Source organism: Macrobrachium rosenbergii, chromosome 17 (genome assembly GCF_040412425.1).
Source record: "Macrobrachium rosenbergii isolate ZJJX-2024 chromosome 17, ASM4041242v1, whole genome shotgun sequence".
Taxonomy (NCBI): Eukaryota; Metazoa; Arthropoda; class Malacostraca; order Decapoda; family Palaemonidae; genus Macrobrachium; species Macrobrachium rosenbergii.
The window spans coordinates 29,546,952-29,560,764 of record NC_089757.1 but is presented as its reverse complement, the minus strand read 5'-3'; the positions used below and the strand labels follow the sequence as shown (position 1 = coordinate 29,560,764).

Here is a 13,813-nt window from a genome sequence, read left to right as displayed (position 1 = left end):
GAGGCTATGGAACCTCCGTAACTGTCAGAATCCTCCAGGGCAGCCTGAGCCTTGATGACATCGGCTGGGCAGACGAAGCCTTCTCCGGCGTAGGAATATACACCCTCCTCTTCCTCATCTTGCCGGAGATGTCTCTCCACGTGCAACGGGTTTTTGGCTGAGAAAGCTACAGGAACCTTGTTAGATTCCAGATGTCCCATCACGACGAAGCAAGACCCATCTTCCTGCTGGAGGGATGAGCCTAAGAGATTGTGTGGACAGGGCGTCTCGGGAGAGTGAGGTCTAAGGAAACAGGGGTCCTCGTCCCATCTTCCTGCTGGCGGAGGTGGTGGTGGAGGGTGATCATGGGCACCAATATGCAGGTTAGACTGTGGCCCATGAGGGTGGTAGTGTAACCGACGCGGTGGTGGACGGGGCACTGGTGGGTAAGGAGGGTATGTATGGTGGTGATGATGATGCTGGCGATTACGTATTGTCTGTAAGTACTCCGAACTATGGGGTAAAGGCAGAGACAGGGGTCCAGAGAACGGACTCGTGTTCATCATACCCAGTAAGGATGCCCCTCCAGGAGGCATGGAGATGCCTCCAGTTGACCTCCTGAAAGCTCCATAATGATCGTGGGCATGGTGGATGTGGGCGGGGTGGGTTAGGCGTTGTCTTATGGGTGGTGTAGCGTATTGAGCCGAGTATATGGTGAATTCTGATGCCACACCCCCCTCCATCACGCTCGCTCTTCAAGCATCACACCTGCAAGAGAATAAAAAAAATAGATTAAAAATACAATATCAACTACAGGAACCACAATGATTCTCATTACTCACAAACCATTCAGATAATGTATGCCTCATCCAACAGGACCCTCTACAAAAGCATATTTTTGTCCACTGGATATCACTGGTTGTTAAAATCTGTCTGAAATTCATGTTGCATTCATGCTGTATGGGTGGTTGAGTTATCCCTTAATTCCATTAAAAGTCTAACATTCACTAAAACGCCGCCGGCAGTTGACACCTTCATTATTATTATTATTATTATTATTATTATTATTATTAATGTGTATTATTATTATTATTATTATTATTATTATTACTGAGAATGAGCAAATAATACAACAGAACATGATAAAAGACCATGAACTTCCCAAGGAAATTTCCAAAGAGCTGAATGTCATGCATGAAGAATGAGAAATCAGAGGAAACAACAAATAAACGTTCATTCCAAATATTTGGATAAACAGTTCATCTCAACAATCACCCTTTTTTTTTTATTAATTTCTTTCCATCGTATTTAACATCCCGTTTTGTTGCATATGAAAAAAAATGTACAGGAAAGCAGTACAGATCCAAAAACAAACAAACAAACTGAGAGAGAGATTTCCGTGGTGAGTAAGCAAACAAGTAATGTCTCCGTCTTGAGACAAATCTTCGTCACTTCATTTATCACAGTAAGACCTAATAACAAGTGGATACCTTTATTACGTAATAATCCTCTATTTTGAACAAAAAATAACGAAACAAGAGGTGAAAGGGACCAGATGGGAGAGGAATGATTACACAAGAATATTATGTGTAGTATGCTATTGTCTCTCTTTCCTACTAAGTACAGAACTAAAACACAGGAGCGCTGAGGCGTTGATAACGCTCTAATTTACGAGAGACTGGTTTCCTCTATGGCCGTGCATTACTGTAATACTTTGATAGAGGTATTTTAACATCAGCAAAAGACATGGTTAAATATAACATAACACCTCCTGCAAGGTAAGATTTATTTGAAGAAAGTGTCTTTCATCGGCTTTCATGACAGACATCGACTATAAAGCATTATTACTTTTAAAATGACGAAGCAGAAGAGAATAAATAATCGTAACATAGGTGATTCCAAATTAACTTTCCAAGTAATACAATTGATGAAAGTTATAAACGCAGCTACATATAGCCGATTAGCCAAAGTGGAATGAGATTGAATTGGTTACATCATATACATAAACTATAAATAACTATACAAATATACAAAAAACTCAATATATATATATATATATATATATATATATATATATATATATATATATATATATATATATATATATATATATATATAACTGAAATCATTTATGACTAAAAAAATTCGGACCCCAAGACCACGAATGACTCAGAATGAACGATCAAACCTACTCTTTCCTTTGACAAGTTCTTGTGAGTTTGGCAACCCGACTTGACCAATTTCCGATACGAAATGACTCTTTCACTTAACTTCCCGTATATCTCTCTGCATATTTACGTATAAACTGAAGATTTAAACTTAATTGTGAGTCATCTAACTGGAAAGGCCAATTTAACAACAAAACATGATTTTGAAGACAAGTGACCTTTTCCACGCGTCGTTGAATTCGGAACCTTTGAGAGAGAGCCTTCAAAACGGCGCAACAGTAGAGCAATAATTGTCTGCTGAATCATTTAAACGGTGTTGCTAGCATGAAAGTTGGCATGAATGATTACTAAAGACCAACGTAAAAGGTAAGTGTTCAGTTCAACATTTTGTCATTATAACTGCTTGAATTGCCCTACTAACATTGATTTTGTCGCATGTATTTCGTTCTAGGCATGTTGAGTTTATTTGAAATTCTATCTTGGCACTCAAACTTCAAGATGGTTGCTAATTCAATTTTTGACGAAGTCATATGTCATACGTTTTATATTATGCAGAATCTAATATTTTGCAATTAAAAAAGCATATAGGACATTACACCGAAGATAATGCGGTACCACAGTGAAATTCTGGCACGAATACATTATATAGATAAATAAATACACACACACACACACACACACACACACACACACACATATATATATATATATATATATATATATATATATATATATATATATATATATATAATATATAAATCTTATAGCGATGTAAATGCCTAATCGAACTACGTGGGGCAAGGGTAGTAGTAGTATTTGCTGCTACTTTGGCTTGTTATCTACGCGTCACCTGCTCCGAGGTGCTAGCACTAAACATGGCGGAAGCTCCGGGGACCAAAGTATTATATACGCCCATTTCTATAGTTATATTAATAAACGGTATCTCCGTGCGGCCGTCTGCTTTACATTTACCATACGGTGTTTAGTACCAGCACCTCGGATTAGGTGACGCTTAGATAACCAGCCAAAGTAGTACTGTAGCATTTAATCAGCTATTTCTCAACTACAACCTATGACCCCAAGAAGTCACACATGAACAGCAATCGTTACACTCTTGAAAAATGTGTTAGCTTTCGGCCAAAACTGTCTTCACGTGTATGAGGAAATACATTGAAATCCAGCACCAGACATTTCATCATACCCTTGGGAACTCAGACTCTTGAGAGGGGCGAGGCAAAAAACTATGCAATCACTTATAAGATGAATCATCAAAGTGAACATCTGCACTGCCACGGCGCACTGGTCGCATTTCACCGCTCTCAAGCTCAGACCTCGAAGGGGGTAGTGTCATCAGTACACCCCACGGGGTGCACTGTAGGGTTGCAGCTAGGGGCCGAAGGGACGCTCCAAAAAACCATCCCTTCGGCCCCTAGCTGCAACCCCTTTCATTCCGTTAACTGTACCTCCATTCATATCTTTCTTCCAGCTTGCTATCTACCCCCTCCTAACAATGATTTCATTGTGTAACTGTGAGGTTTTCCACCTGTTACACCTTTCAAACAGCCTACTCTCAATTTCCCTTCCAGCGTTAGATGATCTCATAGGTCCCATCGGTTGGTCTTTGGCCTAAACTCTATATTCCTCAAGTTCAGAATTAACTGACAAAGTTAGTATTCCAAACAGTATCTAAATTGTCACAAAATGTTAGATACCATATAGCTGAATTGACAGGTTCTTTCAGTAGGGGAGATTTAAGCCCAGGATAACGGGGTTATCTTGCTGCTGTACAGATTACCTGGGTTTAGAGGGCACTGAATAAACAACTGGGCTGCGTGCAAGGTTAATGCCAAAACATACTGAATCCAAGATGTCGAAACGCAGAGCAAAGGGTGGTAAAAGCATAAGTTCACAGCCTTAAACTATCACTGCTGTTTCTATAAGCCTCAGAAAATAAATACGATAACTTTCTCTAAACATGAAAGAGCTAAAGAATAGTTCTCAATTTTTCTCTCAGCTTTTCAATTCACGCTGGAACAAGCTAAAAGACTTCCAGTTCTACAAGTATGAGGACCAGTCATTTGTTGCTTTCCTCAGTGATGGACATAAGCTCCACAAAGGTCCAAAACACAACACTGGCATACTACAAGGCCGACAGCTGCACGAGACAAAGTCAGAAAAGGATCTAGGATGTTTGATGAATACGCCAGAAAGGGCATTCCCAAAAACAGGCATAGATTAATATAAAGTCAATCAATTTCAATGCAAAATAATGAATATCAATAGCCAGGTATAGGCTGTCCTGAAAATTGCCCCTGATACTGGAGCTTCAAATGGCTAAGGCAATTTTCTTTCGGAAAGACTCACGGAGGTATTAATAGCAATCTTCCTGCTCGCATCACCCTTTGAACTATTGCATCAGCTATCCCTACCACTTTTGGATTGTAAGGAGAGCACACCCAGATTCTACCAGGGGGAGAAGACGTGACTCTTACAAAAAAGAAGATAGAGCAACTTCTTTGAGTTAAAGTTATAACGAGTAGCCTCCCCATCCAATAGAGAGAGAGAGAGAGAGAGAGAGAGAGAGAGAGAGAGAGAGAGAGATTGTTGAATAAGTTTATCGAACAACAGTAATCACTGACCACTTGAAATACCAAAGAACACGGTCATGCTGACACCTCTTTAATCAGAAGCAGAAAAAATACGTATATGTACAGTTCAGGCATCAAGGAAGTATAAAAACGAGTTGGTGCAATCACGCATTAAATCGAATGCTGAATTCTTTAGAGAAATCTAAAAAGAATGACAATCGGTAGAAAATTACTATACATTTGGAAAATGTTATGATTTCTATTGCTGAAAAACGAAGGAAGTGGCGGATTACATCACAGTAAATGCAGCGAGCATTTCACATTTTTATTCAGTATTATATTCTGTTGGCTTTTTACGTAGGGTTTTTTCTCTATTTCCCAATACTAAACCCTTCCTTATTCAGGTTATAATAGATTTTCGTTCCTCATTCAGATTATGATATATTTTCGTTTCTCGTTCAGATTATAATAGATTCTCGCGAAAGAAAATCCTGGGGAAAAATACTTACCGATAATAAATTATTTTAATAAACAGGAAAAAGAATGATCATCATTATAAAGCAAAAAGATAAAAGGATTTCTGGAACGACACTAGACTTACAATATATATATATATATATATATATATATATATATATATATATATATATATATATATATATATATTATTATATAATATTATATATATATATATATATATATATATCTATAATCTAAATCTAATGAAGGGTTGTCCATAAACACCAATGAGGGTAGATTCTACAGTGTTTTAATGGGCAACCTTTATTAGGTAGAATTCTCTTGTAACAGAAAGTATTTTATATTCATATAAAAACAGAGGCCTCTTTTCCAAATACATTTGACACTCGAGAGCAAATCGCCTGATGTAGCAACTAAGACTTGAGAAAAGGCTCCTACATCAATCACGTTTTGCTTGCCTAAACATCTAAGAGCCTGTAAAAAAAATACTTAGTAATCTTAGAAGTATGTCAAGGGAACGGTGACATACATAATAGCAAGCCATACTTGGTGGCAAACATAAGTATGTCGTACATGAATCATAAGCAGTTTCAATTAACCGATTCGCCCCTCCTAAACAGAGAGAGAGAGAGAGAGAGAGAGAGAGAGAGAGAGAGAGAAATGAAACTAAGGTTAGTAGGAGATCGGTAAGAGAGCTTGTATACTCTGTCCTACCAACTTTAAAAAGAATTATCCCTTTATGTCTCACGAAAAGAATCTAGAGTCGTACACCAACTTTAATTCTTTCCCCTTTTAAGCCACAGAAGAAGAAGAAGAAGAAGAAGAAGAAGAAGAAGAAGAAGAAGAAGAAGAAGAAGAAGAATAGCGTTCGGCGTCACACACCAACCTTAATTCTATCCCTTTTAAACCAAAGGAACAAAAACGAAAAAAAAAAAACACTCGAAACTTTGATGTGGTTTATTCCACATCAGAGGTAAAAATAAATAATAAGTAAAAAATGCGCCGAAGTTTCTTCGGCGCAATCGAGTTTTCTGCACAGCGTAGTGTATAATCAAAGCCACCGAAAATAGATCTATCTTTCGATGGTCTCGGTATAATCCTGCATGAGCCGCGGCCCACGAAACTCTCAGCCGACCGTGTTGGCCTGTCCTATATCGTTGCCAGAAGCTCGATTATGGCTAACTTTAACCTTAAATAAAATAAAAACTACTAAGGCTAGAGGGCTGCAATTTTGTATTTTTGATGACTGGAGGGTGGATGATCAGCATAACAATTTGCACAACCCTCTAGCATCTGTAGTTTTTAAGATCTGAGGGCGGACAGAAAAAGTGCGGAAAGAAAAAAGTGCGGACGGACAGACAAAGCCGGCACAATAGTTTTCTTTTCAGAAAACTTAAAATGAGGCCAAGATAATAACTGTCTCCTGATGATGACAAACACATTCCAGAAACTATCAAGACCAGGGGAATTCATGAGGGATGGAAACAAATTCTTAGGCATCTGGAACGAAATCCACATTGGCTACACTGCGCTTGAGCGTTACACCCACAAACATCCAACATGAATTAGCCGCTTTATAGAGAATTTAAGAAATGCGTTTACGCCAATTACCTCGTCACTTTCCACAAGACAACTTTTAGTACATAAAGATCGCCAAGATGAGACGACAAATTGTCTCCAGATGGGAAAGCACAGCGTGAAGTTCCTTGAAAGCATAAAGTAATCTGACAGAAAGCATACGTAACATATATTAATTTTTCAGAGATGCGTCATCACGCCGTAACGCTTAAGAATTGAGGAAAATATCATGCCTCGTGAGGATGAGGAAGCCTTCACTTTTACTTCAGAGAGACAGCCACAGAGATGCCAATGCCAACCGGAAGTCGTATTCGATAACTGATCTCCGAACAACAAAAGAAATACAATGGGAATTCTGCTACGATTGTTTGCTGGGGATTGTACGTTCACTTTTCAAAAGATACGCTTCAAATCTATATATTGTATATTGTATAGACATGCAGAAGCGCGTGCACACACACACATACTGCATACACTCATGTATATATATAATATATATATATATATATATATATATATATATATATATATATATATATATATATATATAAATATAAATGTATGTGTTATATATGTGTGTGTGTTGTTTCTGTGGCATCATAAATAAATTCATCCTTTCACTTCTAAATAAAAGGATGAACAGAAAATTTCCACATTTCCTTATCCATATAGCTACACAAAAACCTCTCCATCTGTACTGCAAGCCATGTTACACGTACAGTACTACGCCATTCACTGCTCCATATTACAGCTTCCGTCTACCCTTTGTTACCATTCACCATCAATTTCCTCTTCCTACAGCTTTTAAACTCTCTCAATAGCTTCTGCAGTTTCTCTTCATCATCCCTTATAATCATTTGCTATTCCACATTCAGCTCAAGAACCTTTATCTTATTCCACGTCTCTGCAATTATAAAGGTCATTTCCCAAACTCTTACATCATAATAGTCATGAATATTCAATACCTTGGAGTCCCTAACACACCCTTGTCTGAAGGCCCCTCCAGACTATATGCCTAATGGCTCGGATTACGCTCAGCAATGAGAACCCGGAATTTCAGGGTTTCTCGTTACCGCGCCTTTCGTTACGGCGTTGTTTGCCAATAGGCGTTTTTTCACGCGCGTGTCAGGCAACACGCCTGGCGATGTTGGCACCACCTGGCGGGAACGCCCAGTACCTGGCCAGCTTTCGTGGAGGTATGTTTGCTTTCCGTCTCTTTACAATGCATTTTTCTCTGTCCTTGCAATTGCACAGGAGAGGAGGGGAACGAAATGAAATTTGATTTTCCATAATGATATGATGAAGCATCTGTTAAGGAAGAGTTACGAGCACAGTAAATTAACAAGCAGTTAATGGCCTCTGTTATAAATGCTGTGTGGGCCAGGACTTCCTGACAGTACTTCTGCATCACATAATAATTCACTCGAATGCAGATCTTTGAGCGTGCTGGACTTGAAAAGAAAGTAACGCAGTGTATTTATACAATACATATCCTTGCCATGTTTTTATGACTCGAAGAAAAACGCATGCAAAAGCTTAAGGGTTACGAAGGGATGTTGCAATTTTTGTATATTGCATACATATTGTTCAGGAAGTTGATCCAAAGAGGGTTAAGCTTCCACTTCTCTGGAGTATCTTGAGATGAGGCTGCTAGCCCCATGCCCTCATTTTACAAGTGGTTGCAAGTACCACAGTCGGCTCAGTAACAGGTTCCTAGTTCACTCTCATACATACATACATAAATACATACATACATTATATAAATAGATGCAGTCATACATATATACATATACAGTATAACACACACACACACACATATATATAAAATATATACAGTATGTGTGTATCTATGTATGTATATGTGTGTATATATAGGAGAGAGAGAGCGTGCGTGCAAACATCTGGCTTACAAATATCTATCTTTCTCACAGATTAAAAAAAAAATAAAAACAATTTAAATTTACCACAAACATCTACATCAATACGGAATTCCCTCTCTGAAATGATCATAAACGCCCCCTTTACTGAATTATGAAACTCTAGACGTCCTATTAATCTCCACGTATTCACAGACGTCAAAGTACAATTTAGTATTCAACGAATCTCTATAAACAAGTCTAGCATGTTCATGCAAATGCAATTAGCTCTTCACAACGACAAGATGCATATAACTCAATCGCGCAGCTGCAAAGTGTCACATCACCAATGGTAAGTTGCGCCGACCTAGATGGCAAGAGAATATGCAACCTAATATGCAACTGCTCTAGGGTTTAAGGAAAAAAATGAAAGAAAAACCTCTCAAGTAACACAATAGCGCTATGTTTTTCAGTACAGAAAAACCATTTACACTATTAAAATGTACAGTACTTTAATAAAAACAAAGTAATGTTAATCGTCTATGTATCTGTAACTTTAAAGGAATACAAATTCTGGCAGGAGAGGACAAACGCAGTTTACTACGTCAGGTTCTCAGACAACTAGAGTAGCCCCGGGCAGTGGGTCAGGAGGCGCGCTATTGTGCCCTTGGGTGGGGAGTGGCATAGGGGTGGGGGGTAGGCTTGTTGGTTTCGGGATGGGGTTGCGGAAGGGTCGATAGAGGTTTGTCTGGGGCTCCTAACCTGCAATAGTTACCAAACACCTATTTTTTCGTCTTCGAATGAACTGGAAAGAAAATACAATGAAGCTGGCGGCACGCTGATGCCATAAACACTTTGCAACATTTAAGTATCCTCAAAGTTGCTCAGCACTTGAAACAAAATGTCTGTTAGCACTTTAAATTTGACAACAATTGACAACAGTGACTGACAACTTTTACTTTGCTCGCCCGCAACTTTAGCACATACAACACGTTGGCAGGCAAGAAGGAAGTTGGGCCAACAGAAGTTTTGCAATGCAAATGGAAAAAATGCCATTATGATACGATGTATGATATTTTGGCTACGGTGATTCTAATTCCTTGTTAATTCAGTCCAAAATTTCTATATAGCAAAACCACCTCTTAGGTACTCAGAACACAGAGGTTTCGTCAATTTCAGCTCTAGTCTTACAACCAGTCAGACTTAACGGTCCAGACCGGTTCACAAAGAAAAAAATAAAAAAAGGAAAGTATGAAAAAGAAGGAAGAGGAAAAGTGCATCCTCAGGGAGATATGTTCTTGAGCATGGTGTACTTGTGATGTCTAATAGTACGTGTTATGACTGCTCTCTTCAACCGAACTTAATAAAGCAGTAATTTGGAATGGGAAATTCTATGGGAGGCTGGTTTCCTTTGAGGAATTTCCAGTATACAAAGAATTCAACAGAGGATGGTGATCTGGAAAGTGAATTTTTTTAGATTATTCGTTTGTCTCAAGTAAAAGGCAATTAGGTAAAACAATTAATGTCTGTGTGGGATAAACCACTGCCTCGAGCGAAATATATTTCCTATAATCCAATCAAATGAGGCACGAGGAATATCTTAGACCGTTTGTTTCCTAAAGTATCTCTCGCAAAGATTCTCATGGGCATCTATAACATCACGTCTTCCTCTTGATGAAGATTTCAGGCAGGAAATCAAAGCGGCAGCAAGACAAGAAATGTATATATCGGAGCATACTGTGATAGGCGCGTATGGGTCGTTTTGAAGAGCAGAAACATGATTGTAGACTCACTGACTACGTAAGATATACCCAAAACAGATCCAGTCGGGGAAGATGACAACTGGAATTAAATCTGCACCTACAACAGATTAAAAATAAAACCTCTCGAAGCCTTGCCTATTTATGTTAAATGTAATTCTACATAACGGAATTGTATCACAGGACAGGTCGGCCAAAGGCTAGCATATGTTACAGTACTTGTGATGTAGGCCACTCCGTAGGTGCGAGAAGAAACGCTTACAGATTTACAGACACGTATGAAAGACTTTTACAAAATAAAGTCAATTGCCTTTTTACAAGCATTTATTAAAACTGTGCTTTCGTTTCCCCCAACAAAGAAGTGAAAAGCTACTTGTTAGTGAATTGTGAAAATGCAACTACCAATCAGCCACAAGAATTAGCAATTGCTGACATTGACAATCTCCATGATCAACTAGGAATTTGCAATCCACAGGCCTCCTAACAAATGTCAAGGGTACATAATCGTCATAGAAATAAGTATTGGTTCGAGAATAATTTAAAGAAAACAAGAAGGCCCCCCAGAAGTTAGGTTTTATATTAATGTAAATGCAAATGTAATTAAAATGAATTTTTAAAATGATGGCAATGCTGAAGAGCTCGAACTTTTTATAGTCTTTTCCGGCTTGGTCATATTGGATTTCTGTCCTTATTCTATTAATTTTCTTCAACATAAAGAAGACCTATCAACCAGGCCCACGCAGCTGGCCTCCGCAATATGGCTGACAAAACCGATATGTCAGCACAAAAGAACTACAAAACCTTTCAAAATATTATATCTTTACTAACGACTCTTATTCGTTTACGAAAACACTTTCAGCACACAACAGATAAAATTTTTACCTCACTATACTTTGAAATTAAAAATGAAAAACCAGACACTCGTTACTAAATAATCAAGGCTTCCCTTTATTCCAATAAAACTTGGAACTTAAGGCTCATATTACAGAACTGTAGCCTAGATATTAAGCAATTTAACATTCTGAAATCCTTCAAGAATGAAGTTACTCTTTTATGATATATTAGACAATGCAAAATTCTGATAAATAAACAGTCGAACTGCGGAATAGAAAAAAAAGTAGTCTTACACTGCACGACCAGATCCTACAAAAAAATCCGCCACCTTTCTCTACTTAAAGCAGACAGTCGCCCATCTGGGCAAAACCTTTTCTGGCTGGCACGAAGCTAACGGGACACACATACACACACGCACACATACATGACGAGGGCTGCTGGTACTGGCATGAGGTCTTCCGGTTCACTGTATGGCGCTCCTCCGAAAGCAGGTTGACTAGGTAACTAGCTAGACACAACTAAGTCACGCTTGTCATGTTTACCCTTACGACCACGAGACTATAGTGTCTAACTCACTGATCTCTTATGCTCGGCAGTGAAAACAGTTCATGTCAACCCTTACGACCTATGAGACTATGCAGTGTCTCTGGTCCACTGACTTCTCACGCTCGTCTGCGAAAACAGTTCATGTCAGCCCTGATGACCTATGTGACGAGGCAGTGTCTGGTCCACTGACTTCTCACGCTCGTCAGCGAAAACAGTTCATGTCAGCGCTTAAGACTTATGAGACTGCAGTGTCTCTAGTCCAATGACCTCTCACGCTCGTCAACGAAAACAGTTCATGTCAATCCTTACGACCTATGAGACTACAGTGTCTCTAGTCCACCGATCTCTCACGCTTGTCAGCGAATAGAGTGCATGTTAACCCCTCCGACCTATGAGACTAAAGTGTTCTCTAGTCCTATGACCTCTCACGCTCATCGGCGAAAACAGTTCATGTCAGCCCTTACGACCTATGAGACTACAGTCTCTCTAGTCCACTGACCTATGACAGGTCACCACCTATCACGCTCGTCAGCGAAAACAGTTCATGTCAGCCCTAACGACCCATGAAACTACAGGTCTCTACTGACCTCCCACGCATGTCAGCGAAAACAGCTCATGTCAACCCTTACGACCTATGAGACTAGACAGTGTCTCTAGTCCACTGACCTCTCTCCAGGTTCAAGCAGATGACCACGTACCTCGCCTGGTCCCAAGCACAATAATGCCAATCTATCGGGGTAACGGGTTTAAGTACCATGACAAAAGGCGTTTTTAATTGCCTGTAAATAGACCATGGCGAAAGGTGTTTTCAGATGCCCTTAAATAAATCATTTGGAAATCGGGTACAACTTCTATAAACGATTTTTTCATCGATTTTCTAAGTAAGACAAAAGAGGTCACCGTATAAACATAGATATAACAGCATTTTCATTCATTATTTATCTCATTAAGCTTGGAATTTCATTGCTTCTAGTGATCATCCACCTTGCACCAGAGAGAGAGAGAGAGAGAGAGAGAGAGAGAGAGAGAGCTTGCAGTCACAGCAGCAACCTGCTTCTCTAGAGCTCCACTGACCTTCCCGAGAGGTTAGTGGACCAATACACCATCATTGTCAAGTGATTCATCAGTTTCTTTGATTTGGCCCTAGATTTTCCAAACTTAGCAGAACAACAGATGATGCAACAGAAAACCCCATTTTTGCCAACCAATATATTCCTTTGCAACTACCCCGGGTTCGGTAAACTAATAATAATACATAAACTGAGCAGTTGGAAACATGACCTGAGTACACTAGAACTCCACTGGAGGTACTTGGAAAATGTTTTGAATATAATACTTTCGGTGGTTTATGCGGGACTGCTCTTGTGCAGTGGCGCTATAGAAGTTTTCTTCAGTAATATGATTCTCTCGTGTCAAATTTCAAGTTTCTCAAGAATTAAGAATATGCTGAATAACAACATATACTACAAAGGGTGTAATAATAATAATAATAATAATAATAATAATAATAATAATAATAATAATAATAATAATAATAATAACACGGCTCATTTACCTTTAGAACATATTACTGATTAAACAGGTGCGAAATTAACAGAGCTACTTGAACAGTTCCTAAAAACGTTTCGAAACCATTTTCTGGGATCTAGCTTATAACATTCAACAACAGAGAGAGAGAGAGAGAGAGAGAGAGAGAGAGAGAGAGAGCAATGCGATGGCAGCAATGAGCTTCATAATTTCCTGAGACTTCGACAGGTATCTTTCACTTTTAGCCCACTGGTTAGGTCGTGCAGTTTTCTGTCCATCGTAACCCATATTTTTTACCCTAAATCCAAGAAGCTTAAACAAAATTTATAAACAGTACAACTTTCATCGTTATCTGTTTAAATTTATTGTTCAAATTATGAAGTGTCATCTGCAAGATCTGTCAATATTATTATTATTATTATTATTATTATTATTATTATTATTATTATTATTATTATTATCATTATTGTAGAGTTGTGCCATTTTCAATTTTCGTA

General features: G+C 38.6%; 1 protein-coding gene across 1 annotated transcript in view; it reads right to left on the bottom strand.

Moving 5' to 3' along the window:
- LOC136847841 (uncharacterized) overlaps positions 1-13,813 on the bottom strand; it is a 71,100-nt gene that overhangs the window by 14,133 nt on the left and 43,154 nt on the right. The window contains exon 3 of the mRNA XM_067119807.1: positions 1-747. This exon is cut by the window's left edge and continues 506 nt beyond it. Coding sequence (XP_066975908.1) covers positions 1-722 — 722 coding nt within the window. The 5' untranslated portion in view covers positions 723-747. The remainder of the gene's footprint in view (positions 748-13,813) is intronic.